The sequence below is a fragment of the Lipotes vexillifer genome, unplaced genomic scaffold (genome assembly GCF_000442215.2).
Source record: "Lipotes vexillifer unplaced genomic scaffold, Lipotes_vexillifer_v1.1 scaffold496, whole genome shotgun sequence".
Lineage (NCBI taxonomy): Eukaryota > Metazoa > Chordata > Mammalia > Artiodactyla > Lipotidae > Lipotes > Lipotes vexillifer.
The window spans coordinates 6,018,850-6,038,320 of NW_006786690.1; the positions used below are offsets into that span (position 1 = coordinate 6,018,850).

Here is a 19,471-nt window from a genome sequence, read left to right on the forward strand (position 1 = left end):
TATGTTTCCCTTGAAAGAATATAAGCTCCAGAAGCTAAGGATTTTTCTGTTTTAGTCACCAGTGGGTTCTGAATGCTTTGTATGTGAATGATGCCAGAGGGGAAAACCCACACATGTGAGTGTGTGTGCACATGTGTGTGCATGCATACACTCACATACACACCTTTCTAAAGAATGAGTGTAGGAGAATTCTCTCCCATTTATGAAAGAAGTATGTTTTGGTCCTTTTTCCTGGTGCCATTTATTTATTATTTTACTTCCTAATCTTCATAATGTTTCTCAATTGGGGGCAATACTTCTTTATCCCCAGGGTTTGTATATGTTAAACACATGTGGTGTTTATTACAATGGCTGTCTTAAAGTCATTGAATGGGACTTTGAAAAGTCAGTTACATATAAATAATGAAATGTGAAACGTTCAAATAGCCTCTTGTGATAACAGTAAATTACATCAGCGTCTTGCTTATATTTGTATAACTATTTGGAGTCTCTGACTTTCTCTCAGTGGATTACAATAAGGGTCAGCAATCATTTTCTGTAAAGGGCCAGATCGTACACATTTTTGGTTTTGAAGCCAGCTGTCTCTTTCACCACTACTCAACTCTGATATTGCTGCATGAAAGCAGCCATAGACAATATGTAAATGAATGGCTGTGGCTGTTCCAATAAAACTTTCTAAATATCCTGTAATTTTCATATGTCAAGAAATATTGTTCTTTTAAAATTCCCCCAACTATTTAAAAATGTAAAAAGTTCTTATCTCGTGGGAAGTACCAAAATAGGCATGTGGCCCCTGGGCCATAGTTGCTGGCCTCCTGTCTACAATTACCTCTGTACTGAAGCATCCTGTCATATACAAGTTTAAAATAGACAGTAAATGATGGTGGCCTCTCTTTGGGTAGAAACAGTATAGGTTATGTAAAGAGAAATGAATTTTATTTACTTTTTAAACCTGCCAAATCTAATTTTTAAATTTTTATACAACTTTTAAAGGTTACTTTCCGTTTACAGTTATTACAAAATATTGACTATTTTCCCGTGTTGTACAATACATACTTGACACCCAGTAGTTTTGTATCTCCCACTGCCCCACCCCATATTGCCCCTCCCCCCACACTGATAATCACTAGTTTGTTCTCTATATCTGTGAGTTTGCTTCTTGTTTGCTATATTCACTAGTTTGTTGTATTTTTAAGATTCCAGATACAAGTGATATCACACAGTATTTGTCTTTATCTGACTTATTTCAGTTAGCATAATGCCCTCTAAGTCCATCCATGTTGCTACAAATGGCAAAATTTTCATTCTCTTTTATGGCTCAGTAGATACCGTTTTGTGTGTGTGTGTGTGTGTGTGTATAACATCTTTTTTATCCATTTATCTTTTGACGGACACTTAGGTTGCTTCTGCATCTTGGCAATTATAAATAATGCTGCTATGAACATTGGGGTGCATGTATCTTTTCGAATAAATGTTTTTTCTTTTTTTGATATATACTCAGGAGTTGAATTGCTGGGTCATTATGATAGTTCTGTTTTTATTTTTCAGAGCATTTCCATACTGTTTTCCACAATAGCTGCAGCAGTTTACATTCCCACCAGCAGTGTACGAGGGTTCCCTTTTCTCCACGTCCTCACCAATATTTGTTATTTGTGTTCTTTTTGATTCAGTTCTTCTGCCCACTTTTTAGTCGGGTTGTTTTTTTTTGATGTCATGTTGTATGAGCTGTTTACATATGTTAGGTATTAATGCCCTATCCATCATATCATTTGCAAATATTTTCTTCCATTTACTAGGTTGTCTTTCCATTTTGTCGATGGTTTCCTTTGCTGTGCAAAAGCTTATAAGTTTAATTACGTCCCATTTGTTTATTTTTGCTTTTCTTTTCTTTACTTTCTTTACGTTAAGAGGTGGATCCCAAAAAAATATTGCTGCAATTTATGTCAAAGAGTATTCTGCCTATGTTTTTCTCTAGGAGTTTTATACTGTTTGGTCTTACATTTAAGTCTTTAATCCATTTTGAGTTTATTTTTGTGTATGGCGTCAGAGAGTGTTCTAATTTATTTCTTTTACATGTAGCTGTCCAGTTTTTCCAGCACCACTTATTGGAGAGACTTTCTTTTCTCCATTGTATATTCTTGCCTCCTTTGTCATAGATTAATTGACCGTAAGTGCTTGGGTTTATTTCTGGGCTCTCTATCCTGTTTCATTGATCTGTGTGTCTGTTTTTATGCCAGTATTGTACTGTTTTGATGACTGTAGCTTTTTTGTATAGTCTGAAGTCAAGGAGCATGAATTCTCCAGCTCTGTTCTTCTTTCTCAAGATTGTTTTGGCTATTTGGGGTCTTAGGTGTTTCATATAAATTTTTAAAATTATTTGTTCTAGTTCTGTGAAAAATGCCATTGGTATTTTGATAGGACTTGCATTGAATCTGTAGATTGCCTTGGGTAGTATGGTCATTTTAACAACATTGATTCTTCCAATCCAGGAACATGGTATATCTTTCCATCTGTTGTGTCATCTTCAGTTTCTTTCATCAGTGTCTTAGAGTTTTCGGAGTATAGGACTTTGCCTCCTTAGGTAGGCTTATTCCTAGATGTTCTGTACTTTTTGATGCGTTGGTGAATGAGATTATTTTCTTAATTTCTCTCACAGTTCCTTGTTAGTGTATAGAAATGCAACAGATTTCTGCACATTAATTTTGTATCCTGCAACTATACCAGATTCATTGATGAGCTCTAGTAGTTTTCTGGTAGCATGTTTAGGATTTCCTATGTATAGTATCATGTCATCTGCAAACAGGGACAGTTTTACTTCTTCCGTTCCAATTTGGATTTTTAAAATTTCTTTTTCTTTTCTGAATACTGTGGCTAGAACTTCCAAAGCTGTGTTGAATAAAAGTGGCAAGAGTGGGCATTCTTGTCTTGTTTCTGATATTAGAGGAAATGCTTTCAGCTTTTCACCATTGAGTATGATGTCAACTGTGGGTTTGTCATATATGACATTTATTATGTTGAGGTATATTCCCTCTATGCCCACTTTCTGGAGAGTTTTTATCATAAATGGATGTTGAATTTTATCAAAAGCTTTTTCTGCATCTATTGAGATGATCATATGGTTTTTATTCTTCAATTTTTTAATGTTGTGTATCACATTGATTGATTAGCAGCTATTGAAAAATCCTTGCATCCCTAGGATAAATCCCACTTGATCATGGTGTATGATCTTTTTAATGTATTGTTAGCTTTGGTTTGCTGGTATTTTGTTGAGGATTTTTGAATCTATTTTTATCAGTGATATTGGCCTGTAATTTTCTTTATTTGTAGTGTCTTTGTCTGGTTTTGGTATCAGGGTGGTGCTGGCCTCATAGAATGTGTTCAGAAGTGTTCCTTCCTCTGCAGTTTTTTGCACTGTTTCAGAAGGATAGATGCTAACTCTTCTCTAAATGTTTGGTAGAATTCATCTGTGAAGTCATCTGGTCCTGGACGTTTGTTTGAGGAGTTGTAAAATTACTTGATTCAATTGCAGTACTGGTAATTGGTCTGTTGGTGTTTTCTATTTCTTCCTGGTTCAATTTTGGGAGATTGTGCCTTTCTAAGAATTTGTCCATTTGTTCTAGGTTGTCTATTGTATTGGTGTATAGTTGCTTGTAGTAGTCTCTTATGATCTGTTGTATTTCTGTGGTATCGGTTGTAACTTCTCCTTTTTCACTTCTGATTTTATTGATTTGGACCTTCTCCCTTTGTTTATTGGGTAGTCTGGCTATAGGTTATTAATTTTGTTTATCTTTTCAAAGAACCAGCTTATAGTTTCATTGATCTTTTTTTGTTTTCAGTCTATATTTCATCTTTGATCTTTGTTTTTTGTTTTTGCGTTACGCGGGCCTCTCACTGTTGTGGCCTCTCCCGTTGTGGAGCACAGGCTCCGGATGTGCAGGCTCAGCGGCCATGGCTCACGAGCCCAGCCGCTCCGCGGCATGTGGGATCTTCCCGGACCGGGGCACGAACCCGTGTCCCCTGCATCGGCAGGCAGACTCTAAACCACTGCACCACCAGGGAAGCCCTCTTCTTTGATCTTTATGGCTTCTTTCCTTCTATTAAGTTTTGTTTGTTCTTCTTTCTGTAATTGCTTTAGTAAGGTTAGGTTGTTCATTTGAGATTTTTCTGGTTTCCTGAGGTAAGCTTGTATTGCTTTAAACTTCCCTCTTAGAACTGCTTTTGCCACATCCCCTAGGTTTTACTTCAGCTTTTTTTTTTTTCATTTGTCTCTAAGTATTTTTTAATTTCTTCTTTGATTTCTTCAGTGATCCATTGGTTGTTTAGTAGCATATTTTCTTTCCTCCATGTGTTTGTGTTTAGTAGCATATTTTTCATCCCCCATGGGTTTGCAGTATATTCTTGTAGTTAATTTCTAGTCTCACAGCATTGTGATTGGAAAAGATGCTTGATATGATTTCAGTTTTCTTAACCCTATCAAGGCTTGTTTTATGGCCTAGCCTGTGATCTATCATGGAGGATGCTCCATGTGCTCTTGAAAAGAAAATGTATTCAGCTCCTTTCACATGGAGTGCCCTTTATATATCAGTTAAGTCCATTTGGTCTAATGTGTAATTTGAGGTCTGTGTTTCCTTACTGATTTTCTATTTGGATGAGCTGACCATTGATGTAAGTGGGGTGTCAAAGTCCCCTACTATTATTGTGTTACTGTCGATTTCTCCTTTTATATGTTAATATTTGCCTTATATATTTAGGTGCTCCTATGTTGGTTGCATATGTATTTGAATTTTTTATCTTAATCTTGGATTGATCCATTGATTATTATGTAGTGTCTTTCTTTGTCTCTTGTAACAGTTTTTATTTTAAAGTCTATTTTGTCTGATATAAGTATTGCTACTCTGGCTTTCTTTTGATTTCCATTTGCATGGAATACTTTTCTCCATCCTCTCACTTTCAGTCTGTGTGTTTCTCTAGATCTGAGTTGAGTCTCTTGTAGATAGCATATATATAGACCTAATTTTTATATTTGTTCAGCCACTTTATTCCTTTTGGTTGGAGCATTTATTTCGTTTATGTTTAAGATAATTATTGATATGTATGTTCTTATTGCCATTTTGTTACTCATTTTTTGTTTTGTAGGTCTTTTTTTTTTTTTGCCTCTCTTCTTTTGCTGTCTTCTATTATGATTTGATGACTATCTTTAGTGTTATGTTTGGATTCCTTTCCTTTTTTGTGTATATATCTATCGTAGATTTTTGGTATGTGGTTAGCAGTCTATATATATACATGATTGTTTTAAGTTGCTCATCTTTTAATTTCAAATGCATTTTTTTTTTGGCTGTGCCACGCAGCATATGAGATCGACAAGCAGGACCCTAGTTCCCCAACCAAGGCTCGAACCTGTGCTCCCTGCAGTGGAAGTGCGGAGTCTTAACCGCTGGACCACCAGGGAAGTCCCTCAAATGCATTTTTAAACCCCTACATTTTTAGTCTTCTCCTCTCATGATTACTGTTTTTGATATCATATTTTACATCTGTTTTGTGTATCCCTTAACTGCTTATTGTGGTTATAGATGACTTGACTACATTTTTTTGTCTTTTTAACCTCCCTGCTAGCTTTATGTATGTATGATTTCCTACCTTTAGTGTGTGTTTATCTTTACCAGTGAGCTTTTTTATTTTGTAGTTTTCTTGTTGCTGGTTGTGTCTTTTTTTGCCTAGAGAAGTTCCTTTAACATTTGTTGTAAAGTTGGTTTGGTGGTGCTGAACTCTTAGCTTTTACTTGTCTGTAAAGCTTTTGATTTCTCCATCAAATCTGAATGAGAACCTTGCCAGGTAGAATATTCTTGGTTGTAGGTTTTTCCCTTTAATCACTTTAAATATATCGTCCTACTCCTTTCTGGCCTGCAGAGTTTCTGCTGAAAAATCAGCTGATAGACTTATGGGAGTTCCCTTGCTTTTAATATTCTCTCTTTATCTTTATTTTTGTCATTTTGATTATGGTGTGTCTTGGTGTCTTCCTCTTGTGTTAATCCTGTGTGGGACTCTCTGCACTTCTTGGACTTGGGTGACTGTTTCCTTTCCCAGGTTAGGGAAGTTCTCAGCTATTGTGTCTTCACATATTTTCTCAGGCCCTTTCTCTCTCTCTTCGTCTCAGACTGCTATAATGTGAATATTAGTGCACTTGATATTGTCCCAGAGGTCTCTTAAACTGTCCTCATTTCCTTTCTTTCCTTTTTTTTTTTTTGTGGTACGTGGGCCTCTCACTGTTGTGGCCTCTCCCGTTGCGGAGCACAGGCTCCGGATGCGCAGGCTCAATGGCCATGGCTCACGGGCCCAGCCGCTCCGCGGCATGTGGGATCTTCCTGGACCAGGGCACGAACCCGTGTCCCCTGCATCAGCAGGTGGACTCTCAACCACTGCGCCACCAGGGAAGCCCTCTTTCTTTTTTCTGTTCGGCAGCAGTGACTTCCACTACTCTGTCTTCCAGCTTACTGGTCCATTCCTCTGTATCATTTAGTCTGCTATTGATTCCTTCTAGTGTATTTTTCATTTCAGTTATTGTAGTCTTCCTCTCTGTTTGGTTGTTCTTTATATTTTCTAACTCTTTGTTAAAAACTTCTCACTCTGTGTATCCATTCTTCTCCTGAGTTCTTTTATCATCTTTATAATCATTACTCTGAACTCTTTCTTGGGTAGATTGCCTGTCTCCACTTCATTTGGTTTTTCTTCTGGGGTTTTGTCCTGTTCCTTCATCTGGAACATGTTTGTCTGCCACCTCATTTTGTCTGAGTTGCTATTTGTATTTTTATGTATGTGGTAGGTTAGTTACATTTCTCAAACTTGGAAAACTGGCCTTCTATAGGAGACATCCTATGCGTCCCAGCAGTGCACTCCCCTCTTGTCACCCAAGCTATAGGCTCTAGGGGTTCCTCCTAAGAGGGCTGAGTGACTCCTTCTGTTGTGGAGGGCTGACTGTGTGGGTGGTCTGGGAGGCTTTGTTGGTCCCTAGTGTGATTGGTTGCCAGGCCATACCTTGTGTGGATGCTGCTAGCTGCTGTGTGGTGGGGCCTGGTTATGAGGTGGCTTGTTTTAGATCCCTAGGGGGCCCTTGGGCTAGTGCCGGCTCACTGGTGGGTGGAGTCAGGATCCCAAAGACTCCGAGGCTGTTGCCTGTATTACACCAGGTTCTGGGATTAGTGCCTGGGGTTAGTAGTGGCGTGCAGAGCTGGTTCCTGAAGTCTGGCTGAAGGGCCCAGGGATCCTAGAACTTGTTTCAAATCGTTGGTGGGGGAGCCAGTTCCTGACACAGTTCGGTATGGGATCCAGGGTGTCCTGAAGCTTGTGTTGGCCTGCTAGTGGACGGGGCCTGGGCCAAGCTGGTTCCAGGATAAGGTCTGGCCTGCTGTGAGTGGGCTGGGTCTGCAGGCTGCAGGATCATAGTTTTCTTGCATCCGGTGTCTGCCCCCTGTTGGATGAGGCTGTTCTAGAGGATAGTGCAGGCTTCCTGGAGGGAAAGGGCAGTGCATGCCCATTGCTGGGTGGAAGTGGTTCTTGGCCCTTTGGTGGGCAAGGGCATGTCTTGGCGCATGTCTAGAGGTGGCTGTGGGATCACGACGTCTTTTGGCGGCCTGTCTGCTGATGCGTGGGCCTCTGTTCCTGCCGAGTTGCTTTGCCTGAGGCGTCCCAGCACTGGTGCCTACAGGCCTGTTGTGTGGATTTAGGGTTAGGTGTTGGAACTAGTGAGTGAAGATGGCAGCCACCAGCAGCAGTGGTCACACAGTAGAATGTTCCCAAATATGGCTGCCACCAGTATCTGTCCTCAGGGTGAGCCATAGCCACACACCCCCACACACACATACCTCTCCAGGAGACTGCCCAAGACCAGCAAGTAGGTCTGGCCCAGGCTCCTATCAGGTTACTGCTTTTGACCTGGGTCCCAGTGCGCATCAGATTTTGTGTGTACCCTTTTAAGAGTGAAGTTTCTTTTGCCCTCTGTCCTATGGGGCTTCTGAAATTAAGCCGCTCTGGCCTTCAAAGCCACATGCTCTGGGGTTTCATCTTGCTGGTGCAGGACCCCTGGACTGGGGACTTTGACATGGGTCTCAGAACTCTCACTCCTATGGGAAATCGTTTGCAATATAACTATTCTCCAGTTTGTGGGTTGCCCACTCAGGGGTATGGGATTTGATTATATCATGAGTCTGTCCCTCCTACCTGTCTTGTTTTAGTTCCTTCTTTATGTCTTTAGTTTTAGAAAATCTTTTCTGGTAGGTTCCAGTCTTTTTCATTGATGGTTGTTTTGAAGGCAGTTGTGATTTTGGTGTGCTCATGAGTGAGATAACTGAGTCTTTCTACTCTGCCCTCTTGGCTGCTCTTGAGAATTGAATTTTAAGTTGTGCAAAGAATATTAAAGACAATCCCAGATTTTGTTGCCTCGTTTTATCTGTTGGTACTCTGTTTTAAAAAGATTAATTCTTCCAGTGGGCCCACATCTACCAGTATCCCTTCAGGCCAGTATTTCAAATTTAATATGTAAATCGTCAACAGAGTAGATTCTCAGGTAGAGTTCATAAAGGAAATTCACTTCTTGGGTACTATCAAGTATCTGATATCTTGCCATTCTTTAAATAAGCTTCCTTAACATTGTATTTGAAAAGTGAGAATTTTTTTCTTCTGCCACTCAGAGCTTTGATCTTAAAAAATTTGATGTGGGGAGGGAATTTAGCATTGACATAAATTATGAACTGTTGAAACATGTGATGTTGCCAAATAAATCCTAACCTTTTAACCTGACTTCCTGAGCATCTTTGTTGAATTATTTAATGTTTTGATATCAATTGCCCTTCCGGTCTGATTTTTATAAATTTTAACTCCTACCAGTAGTGAAAGTGACAGAAGTGCAGTGATTTTGAAATTCATTAAATATATTCTCAACAGGGTTGATCATGTCACCTGAGAAGAGATGAAATTAGAAGTTAGCTAAAATTTGAGATTATCCTAAATTAAAATTAGTCTGAAACAAAATTAAAGTATTGATGTATGTTGTATGTTAGTATGTTATTTTCTTGGTCCTGTCAGAGGCTTAGAGAATGTTAAAGCTGAAAGGCACTGTAGGATCTTTAGTTTCTTTTCAGTTTACAGCTAAGGATTACCTTTGTGTGGTTTTTTTTTTTTGGCTGCGCCATGTGGCATGTGGGATCTTAGTTCCCCGACCAGGGATCGAACCTGCACCCCCTGCATTGGAAGTGTGGAGTCTTAACCATTGGACTGCCAGGGAAGTCCCCAGCTGAGGAAATTGAGTACTTTCCTAGCATTCCGTGGCTATATGACTAAGTACTAGATACTTGGATTTGGAACTAACCAACATGTTATCTCACTCCTTTCTTATAAATCTTTATACATAACATCTTCCTAGGGCTTTGTTGTTAGAAAAATGTCTGTACAGTTGTCTTTTTAACATGATTGAAGGTATTTTAATCTTAGATTGAAAAACTCTCTGATCTATACAGATTTATAGGTATCAGCAGTCTTTTACTGTCTTAAAACTCTCACCTTAACCATGTATGTCATTTATTTTGGTGACGTACTTTCAGCAGTTACCCTTTTTCATTGGTTATTAGTTTCCCTATTAGAGTAGTTAATATTTTCTTTCTTTCTGGTAAAGGGCACAATTTACAGATCTTTCTTTCCTGGGTTATGTGGATGACTATTTAATAAATATTAAAGAGTATAGACTCTTTCCTTTGTTCTAGAGCTGTTTTCAGCCATAGAATTGAACTGAGTCCCTACAGTCATCCCTCAGTATCCACAGAAGATTGGTTCCAGGACCCACGGATAGCAAAATCCGTGGATATTTAAGTCTTTTAGGTATTAATGGCTAGTACAATCGTGTCTGTGTATCTGCAGTTCACACATCTGCGGGTGTAGAGGGGTGACTGTTATTTTCACTTACAGCTGGGAACCCTTCCTAATTTTTGAATTTTAATAATGGAATTTTTTCCCACTGAAGCTAAGGATTCAGAGTAGAGTAATCATGGTAGTACTATCCATTTGACAGTGATTCAAAGTGAAAATAGAAACTCTTTCATTTTTTACATACGGAAATATAATTTTAGTGGTCTTCATTTAGAAGTTTTTGTGGAATATGAGTACTTTCATGGCCTATAATGAATAGGTGAGATAATACTATTTTTCCCATTTTTATGTTATTTTATACATTACATATAGTCCTATATAAGTTGTATGTTGTACATTGTGAAAAGCATTGTTAGTTAAATGACATATGCTAAATGATAGGTGTTTAACTCATATATTTCATTTTATATTCCTACTGTATGTGAGACTCACTGACTCGAAAATATTTTTCATTAACTCCCATTTTTGAGTGGCCCTGTCTACCCCCAGTTTCCCCTTCCCCTCCAAAAAAAAAAATCAGAATTGTGCAGGGAGCTCTGCTCTGATAGCACTGATAGAATTCAGTGTAGACGATTATAGCTATCAAAAAATTGACCTTAGATCTCCAAGGAGAGACACTGCTTTGTTGTGTGGCTTTTGTGTAACCCTCAAATCCAGAACAAATACCTAACTGGAATGTGATGCAGATTGAATGTTCTTGTTCTTTCTTGTGTAATTCTTTTTCCCTCTAAGTTGAACAATGCCTGCAATTTTTTTCAACCTCCTCTGCTAGGATTTTGATGGGCATTTTTTATTCCATATACTGGCTGATTGAAAAGGATAGTTTTCTCTTAGCTCTGAAAAGCCAGATACTTTACTCAGATTTCAGACTCTGAAAAGATATCATCCTTGACCCAGAATCTAAAGACATTTTAAGGTGAAAGTTTCTTTAAAGGCTTTCCAAGTTGTATTTCACCTGCGTGGTTATATGGACAAATGGTAAGAATCACCTTTCAGTATTGTTTTCTTAAATCAGTAACTGGTTTCAAAACCCATCATGTTTTGTTTGTCCTCTTTTTGACTGATGAACTACTTTGCTAGGTAATTTATAAATGAAGTTGACCAAGTCCCTTTGGTCTTGACTGGGAGGATGCTAAATTCTCTCTCAGATGTGACATAACTGTTAGATTGAAAGTCTGTCCACAGAAGGAACACTGGAGAATGCATTGTACTAATGATTGTTGTGCTGTCTTCTCTTGCTGTGGTTAATATTAATCATCTCTTTTCCTTCCCCTTTCCTGCTGCCTCTTTTCCTTTTCTTCCTTGTCTTCCCATGTACTTTTTGAATTTATTATACTGGCCTATATATTTTTTCCTTGCTTTCTGTTTTTTGTTTTTTGTTTTTTGTTTTTTTAATTTTGTGATCTCTTGCCCTACTTTTTCTTCCCCACTTGCCTTGGGTTCCATGTTGCTAGTTTTTATGTTCGCACGCTCATTATCACCCTTTTTTGTACTTCAAATCCCAGCAGCTGCCCAGCCAGGTCCCTGAGCACAGCCCTGTGGTTTATGGGACTGTGGAGAGCGCTCATCTTGCTGCCAGCATCCCTGTCACTGCAGCTAGCGACCAGAAGCAAGGTTTGTGTATGACTATTTTCCTCCCTCTTACCTTTAGTCTCTTTCTTTTTTCTTTTTTTTTTTTTAATTAATTACATTGCCCTCAGCATTTAGGAATAAAAGTAAAACATGAGGATTATTTAGATACCCACTGTTAAACAAAGCTTTGAGATGGAAAATCAAAGTGTTCTACCTCTAAGAAAGTAAAGTAGGTATGATTAGTAAAAATTTTTCCTACATTGTATTAATGCCTCACTGTCAATGTATATTTATAGGTAAAAGCTTAGCTGCCTTAAACTGTTTCTTTTGGAACAAGGTTGGGGAAAATAAATTGATGTATATATTTCTTTATAAGAACAACAGTTTTGTTTGTAAGTTCAACATGTGTGTGTGTATCTTGCTATTTATAAAAACATAAAATGTTTCTTCTTACAAGTTTGGCTTCTGTAGCCTCAGTTGGGGACAGTACTGAGTTCAGATCCTGAATCCATCAAGCACTGTTTGGTCTTGATGAGTCATTATGTTGTATATCTTCATTTCTTCAGTTACAGAATGGAATGAAGAATACCTGCCTCACAGAGTTGTAGTGGGGACATGCCAAGCATTTGAAAAGCGCTTAGTAAATTATAGCCGTTAGGTACTATTATGCAGGAATCATACTAAGGTCTCTACTGTTGACCTTGAACATGAAGTACCGAATGTTTGGTGAAATAAGTACACTTACTGCCTCTTGGATTATAAATAGGAAACTTTAAGGGAAATCTCATGCCAGAAAGTGGGTTATCACAGCCTCTCTTTCCTGCCTAGTTGGATTTAAGTTGACCTTAGCTAAAATTGGGAGACAATTCATTAGACACAGAAGGAAGCAAGTTAGTTTGTTCGTTTCTGATTTCATTCTAAGAATGAATAGAAGTCATATGTGTTTTCTGTTTTCTTGAATTATTTATTCCTCCAAACCCCTTAATATTCCATAGCTGATGTATACTTTCTGTACTTTCTAAAAATTATTCTTTAACAAGCACTGGGGGGCTTCCTTCCCTGGTGGCGCAGTGGTTGCGAGTCTGCCTGCCGATGCAGGGGGCATGGGTTCGTGGCCCGGTCCGGGAAGATTCCCACATGCCGCGGAGCGGCTGGGCCCGTGAGCCATGGCCTCTGAGCCTGCATGTCCGGAGCCTGTGCTCCACAACGGGAGAGGCCGCAGCAGTGAGAGGCCCGCATACCGCAAAAAAAAAAAAAAAAAAAAAAAAAGCATTGGGAATTGGCACACAGTCAAAGTGGAGGTATTTAGTGGCATTGTTTTTTCACTGGATTGCAGGATGATAACACAGACTTCTAATGTGTGGTTTCAATGTTTCTTTATGGCATGCAAAGATAATATGGTGTTCTTTGCCTTTAGTATTCAAGAGCCTAGTAGACTTGAAAAGAGACAAGTCCTAAATTTTGTTTTATGAAATAGTTTTAAACCACAAGATAGGTAATAAATCCTAAACTGGCATGCTTCTAAAAGTTGCAGTGTCAAATACTTCTTTCAGCAATGTTCAGAGTTAGAGACTCATAAATGCTTAAAGTTACATTTGTTAATATTAAAGCCATTCACCTTGCAGGAGTGCAGTTTGTAGGTATTGTGGAAGGCTACTTCCTACCACCAATGATCAAGCAATTTTGAGTCAAAATTCAGAATATTTTTAATCTGAGTGGAGAATTTTCAGGGTATTCCCTTCAAAATGTCATTACTTTTGCACAGTTATAATCCTTTTGCTAGTTAGAATTGTGCTAAACATACTGAATAATTACCATGCAGAGAGGCCTTAAAATATATCCTTTACACTGACTCTCTCTAGCTGGGCTTCAATACAAGGAATTCATAACATATCTTGATGGTGATAGCTCTGACCTAAGATTTTTGGATTAGGTAGACACCTGCATCTTACCATATTTAGGCCTTGATTTGCAGAAGGAGGAATGTAGAATTCTTTGTTTCCTCTCAGTTTTTTATGCTTAGTGGAAATTTGAATAATAAAATCAACATTTCAAATTGATGTTTGATATAGATATGAGTGAATTGGAAAATGTTCGACATTACCTTGATGAAAAGAAAAACTTCTGTTTTAAGTATATTTCATAGAGCTTATAGTAACTTTTTGGAACTACTGCTGTCTTCCTCTAGTACCAGCTGTTCTCCAGAAAACTCAGTAATTCTAATCTTCTGTTTCTAATTCTTTCCATAGCTTGTCAATATATAGAATAGTTTTCAGAGTAGTTTTCTTTTTTAAACTAAATATATGTAATTCAAATAACATTAGAAAGGGTTCATCATTTTTCAGAGAATTTTTTAACAGTTAAAGTTTTTAAAAATTTCTTCTTAACTGTAGATTCATTTTGAAATTAAAGTAGGATACAAAACTGCACTGTTTTAAAAAATTGTTATATTACCCCCAGAAACAATAGATTCTGTATTCTGCAGTCAGATTGGTTTTTCTCTCTTGGTGGAAGTCTCGTTACTGAGGGTTTGTACTGGGATCCCATTTTAGCCCCAAAGTCTCCCACCAGCTTGATTCACCTAAATACTTCTTTTTCCATAAACCCCCCCCCCTTTTCCCTTCTGAATTGGAAGAATTTAGAATTTGAGATCATTTTTAGGTTCTTGAATTGGAAGAATTTAGCATTTGAAATCATTTTTAGGTTCTAGTTATATGACCTTGGACCTGTGACTTAATTTCTAAAACCCTCAGTTTCCTCCTCTGTAAAATAGGAACGTAATAGTTTTTATCCCATTGGTGATTGTAAAAGAATTAAAGGACACTATGTATATATGGTATTTGATCCATTTCCTGGTACATATTAAGTGCTTAATAAATGTTAGCTGCCATAATTGTCTGATTTTCTCAATTTTTGATGTGAACAGCTGGAATAGTTACATAAAGACCAAGTTTCCAGACAAATATGCCATTTCCCATTTGTTTTGGTACTTGATAAAAACCCAAGGAAGACCTCAACTTGACTTGTAGAAAGACTGTTGAATGAATTAAAATCTTCAGTTGGTGTGATAGTCCAGAGACACAGCTTAAGTGATTGTTTGATGTTTGAAAAAATACATTCAGCTCAGTGTATTGAGGATATGGTATGTATAAATAAATACAAATAAAAGTTATTTGAGCCTTAGTCTTAGTGTGTTTTGAAGGCTCTTGATGTAGAGTAGGTATTCAACGAATGGTATTCTGTTGTAATTCAACCAGTTGTACCAATGTAGCTCAGTTGGGGCTCTTTTGGAATTTAGGACAGGACTATGCTCTGTCAAATGAGACTGTCCCTCAAATTGCAGGATGCTTAGCATTCTTGGTCTCTCCCCATTAAATGATAGCAACACCCTCTCGGTCATGTGTGGCTCCTGACAGCCAAAGGGCGCCCATCTAGGAGCTTGGTTCCACCACTCTATGAGAATAAAAGGGAGCAGTTTTTTCTTTCTTATAAATTTGACATTCGTTATAGAAACTATGGTTAAACAGAAAGAAAAATTATCTCTTATGTCATTATCCAGAACCATTGTTAATAGCCTGTATGTAATTCTAGACTTCCCCATATGCATCTATGTTAGTATTCTGTATTTTTTTTGTTACCAGTAGGCTTATGCTCCACGTGCAGTTTTGTGCCCTGCTTTTTAGAAAAACATGTCTTTTATTATAAACAGCTTTCTTTATAATTAAATACTCTTTTAAAAGCTTATTTCAAATGATTGCAATAATTACCATTATATGCCCAGACCATTATTTCTTTAATAAGTCCCTCATGGTTAGACATTTAGTTTATCTTTCTATTATAAATATTGTTGCTTTAAATATTCTAGACCTCTGTCTTTTCAGTGTTTATTTCCTTAGAAAAAAATTCTTAAAGGTGAAATTCCTGCAAATTCCTAAAAATGGCCAAATGGTATAAACATTTTGAATGCAGTATATTAGATTTCAAACTATCATGGCTCTGAAAAACATACTCTTAATAGTAAAAGTTCTTAGAGAAATAAAATCAGTGTTCTTTATTTAGATCTACTCTATTATACCTTTCAGCTTTCTGTAGTAAAAGTTTAATGAATGAATTAAAGGACTTATTTCAGAATAAGGAGCTCTCAAAATAATTAAATTTTTTTGTTTCTAATTTTCTTTATTAATGTTAGCTATTTCTCAAGAGTATATAGAAGTTTCAGTCATAGGTCTGCTTTTGTTTGATATTTTTAGTATCAGAAATTTTATTTCCCAAAATTAATAATTGAATTGACATACTCTTATTAGATTGTTAATGTGAGATTTACTATTTTCTATTGTTTAATTTAATTCATCTAGGTTTCATTCAATGGTCATAAAGGGTAATATCCTTTTTTTAAAAATTAATTAATTAATTAATTTATTGGCTGCATTGGGTCTTCGTTGCTGAGCGCGGGCTTTCTCTAGTTGCGGCAAGAGGGGGCTACTCTTCGTTGCGGTGCGCAGGCTTCTCATTGCGGTGGCTTCTCTTGTTGCGGAGCACGGGCTCTAGGTGCACGGGCTTCAGTAGTTGTGGCACGTGGGCCCTAGAGTGGGTGGGCTTCAGTAGTTGCGGCGTGTGGTCTCAGCAGTTGTGGTGCACGGAGTTAGTTGCTCTGCGGCATATGGGATCTTCCCGGTCCAGGGATCAAACTCGTTTCCGCTGCATTGACAGGCAGATTCTTAACCACTGCTCCACCAGGGAAGTCCCAAAGGGTAATACTCTGATGTGCTTTTTAATAGTGGTATCTTATAATCTGGGTTACCCACGTAGCAGTTACTCTGGTTGAGTTGGAAAGTATTTTCATCAGGGATATTTTAATAAATACGTATTTATTTTATATATATCACATATATGTAATAAATATAATAGACGTATTTCTTTGAACGTTTTTGTCTCTTGCCCTGACAACTTAGTCTGAAGTATTTGGCATTCAGAGCGTATTGATCTTATTTCTCCACTACAGTAAATAGGCAGAGTTAAAGAAACACTGTCCTCTAAGCCCATCAATTAAAGTGAATTTTAAGGCCAGTAAAAGTAGTTGCAGTGAATGAATTAGCCTTTAACAGCTTAATTTTACCATCTGTTTATCTGATCAACGAGCATATTTTCTTTGACAGACTTACTTAACTAAAAGTTATTGTAAACACTCAATTTCACTTATGCATAAAGATTTCTGGCAGAGAAAGTAAAGTCCCTTTCAGTTTAGATTGTCTTTCAGCAATGCTTAAAATTTTTGTTTGCATTTGATGAACATGCTCATGAATAGTTATTTTTCCACTGCAGCCTGTTTATTCCACTAAGGAAACACAAGGCTGGAAACCAGTCTAAATCTCCTTTGGTTTCATCTTCCCAGGCATGAATCATGTATCAGTTTACCTGGAATTTTAAAATACAGAAATTTTCATGAGTTAGCTTTCCTTTCATTTTTCTGGTTTATTATGATTATCAATTTATTAACCTTTATTATGATTATCAATTTATCTCTCTCACTCTTGCTGTCATTCTTTGTCTATATACAGATGCACATTTTCTGTATTATTTTAACATATAATGTTTATTTTTAATTGGACTTGATTATCTGAATATTAACGTTGGTTTCTCCTTAAAGAATTTTTTTTTTTACAACTGAAGATACAAGATATGTTTCCATTTTTATTCCTTAACATTATTTCTAGTTATATGCCTCTTTTAAGAAATGAAAGTTAATTTCTAAATGAATTTTTATGTTCAGGAACTTGATTTCACTGATAATAAACTTCATTGATAATAAATGACACCATGATAGTTTTTATTGAAACCAGTTTTTTATACAGGCAATACATGTTCTTTATAAAAATCTCCCCAATGCAGAAATATATAGAATAAAAAATAATATCTGTATCTAATAATTTAATCTCCAGTTATTTGCCCCTGAACTGTCCTGTCCTGTCTCTATAGTGTATCCTTGGTAGAAAAATTTTCTACAGGTGAAGGCTTTCTCTACCTTAAAGAAAAGCCCCATTCCCATCCCGAGAATGTTTTAGTTACAGGTTTGATTAGATTTTCCCTTTGTGTTCTTGACATAGTCATTTGGTGAATTAATTCCTTCTCTTACTTCAAAATAAACCTTATATATGTATTGGAGGTTAAGTAATAGTGGAAAATAGAGAAGAAAATATGACCATGTTTTTGGAGTGGCAAAATAAGTAATATTTTGATCTGTCTTGTGCTGCCCATGTTTTAGAGTAAGAGATTAAAAGAATTACCCTAAAATAATACAATACAATCTCTGATCCAAAAATTATTCCTAAATGTCTTTCATTTTTTTCTTTCCCAGAAGAGAAGCCAAAACCAGATCCAGTGTTAAAGACTCCTTCCCCAGTCCTTAGGCTAGCCCTTAGTGGAGAGAAGAAAGAACAAGCAGGCCAGACATCTGAGGTTACTGCAGTAGAAGCCATACCAGAGCTTACTCTGCCTCCATCGCCTGCCACTCTTCCTCCACTTGCTGGAAGTACAGTTGCCTCCCCCACCCCTGCTGCTCTTAGCAGCCAGCCAGTATTCACCACTGCTGCCGATGACAGATGTGAACTCTCTTCCTCAAAAGAAGACACAATTCCTATACCCAGCCCCACATCTTGCACAGAAGCATCAGATCCTTCACCAACAGATGAAATTGACGATGATATATGCAAGAAATCTTGTAGTGTAGCACCTAATGATATTCCGCTGATTTCTAGTACTAACCTAATTAATGAAATGAATGGAGTTAGTGAAAAATTACCAGCCACGGAAAGCATTGTGGAAATAGTAAAACAGGAGGTGTTGCCATTGACTCTTGAATTGGAGATTCTGGAAAATCCCCCAGAAGAAATGAAAGTGGAGAGTGTTGCAACTCCTGTCGCCCCTTCCACAGTTCCCTCCGTTTCTCCGTCTCCTCCAACTCCTCCAGCTTCTCCTCCTCCCACACCAGTCATTGTTCCTGCGGCTGCCTCTAACGTTAGTACTGCTAGTGGTCCCACCGCAGTTCAGAGAGTCTTAGAAGAGGACGAGAGCGTAAGAACTTGCCTTAATGAAGATGCAAAAGAGATTCAGAACAAAATAGAGGTAGAAGCAGATGGGCAAACAGAAGAGATTATGGACTCTCAGAACTTAAGTTCAAGAAAGAGCCCAGTCCCAGGTAAGCTATTCTGTTATTAATTATATTTTGCTTGTTGAACATAAAAAAGAAGCAGTGTTTGAGTTATTTTTTTTTATTTTACTTTTTTTTTTTTTTTTTTTTTTTTTTTTTGCGGTACGCGGGCCTCTCACTGTTGTGGCCTCTCCCGTTGAGGAGCACAGGCTCCGGACGCGCAGGCTCAGTGGCCATGGCTCACGGGCCCAGCCACCCCGTGGCATGTGGGATCTTCCCGGAGCGGGGCACGAACCTCTGTCCCCTGCATCAGCAGGCGGACTCTCAACCACTGCGCCACCAGGGAAGCCCGAGTTATTTTTTAATTAGCTACTTTCCTTGACTTCCAGAAACATCAAATGAATGCTGTAATTCCTAGTCTGATTTCTTCGTTGGTGTGTTTATGTTTTAGTGCATCCAGCAAAGAGTACTCCGTTGTCTAAAAATGCAAATGAAATTTCAAATATACAAAATGCCTCCAAGGTATATGTCACCATACACGTGTTTTTTGTTTTTGCCTCGTTCATATGAATCATTTCCTCCGTGGTTAATTTTGTTGCTTTGGGGCTGGAAACCAGTCAAAACCAGCATGGTTTATAGTCCCTAATCCTGTCTTCTCGGAATTTTAAAGCATAATCAATCCTAAACTTAAAAGAATTCCTCTATGCAAGACCTCTTCTTTAATCTTGGGTTAAGGAAAATAGCAATCAGAATGTCAAAGGTTTATAACTAGTTCTGAAAAATAAATACCCTCTCTGATTAACTCGCAGATAGGTTTAATACTCTTCTGCTTTTTCT

The 19,471-nt window shown here is 37.7% G+C and overlaps 1 protein-coding gene across 1 annotated transcript in view; it reads left to right on the top strand.

Annotated features, from left to right (window-relative positions):
- The window catches only part of EIF4G3 (eukaryotic translation initiation factor 4 gamma 3), a 161,357-nt gene extending 142,190 nt beyond the window's left edge, over nucleotides 1-19,167 (top strand). The window contains exons 8-10 of the mRNA XM_007459222.1: nucleotides 11,421-11,529; nucleotides 17,843-18,682; nucleotides 19,024-19,167. Of these exons, the coding sequence (XP_007459284.1) occupies nucleotides 11,421-11,529; nucleotides 17,843-18,682; nucleotides 19,024-19,052 (978 nt within the window). The 3' untranslated portion in view covers nucleotides 19,053-19,167. The remainder of the gene's footprint in view (nucleotides 1-11,420; nucleotides 11,530-17,842; nucleotides 18,683-19,023) is intronic.
- Nucleotides 19,168-19,471: the final 304 nt, after the last annotated feature.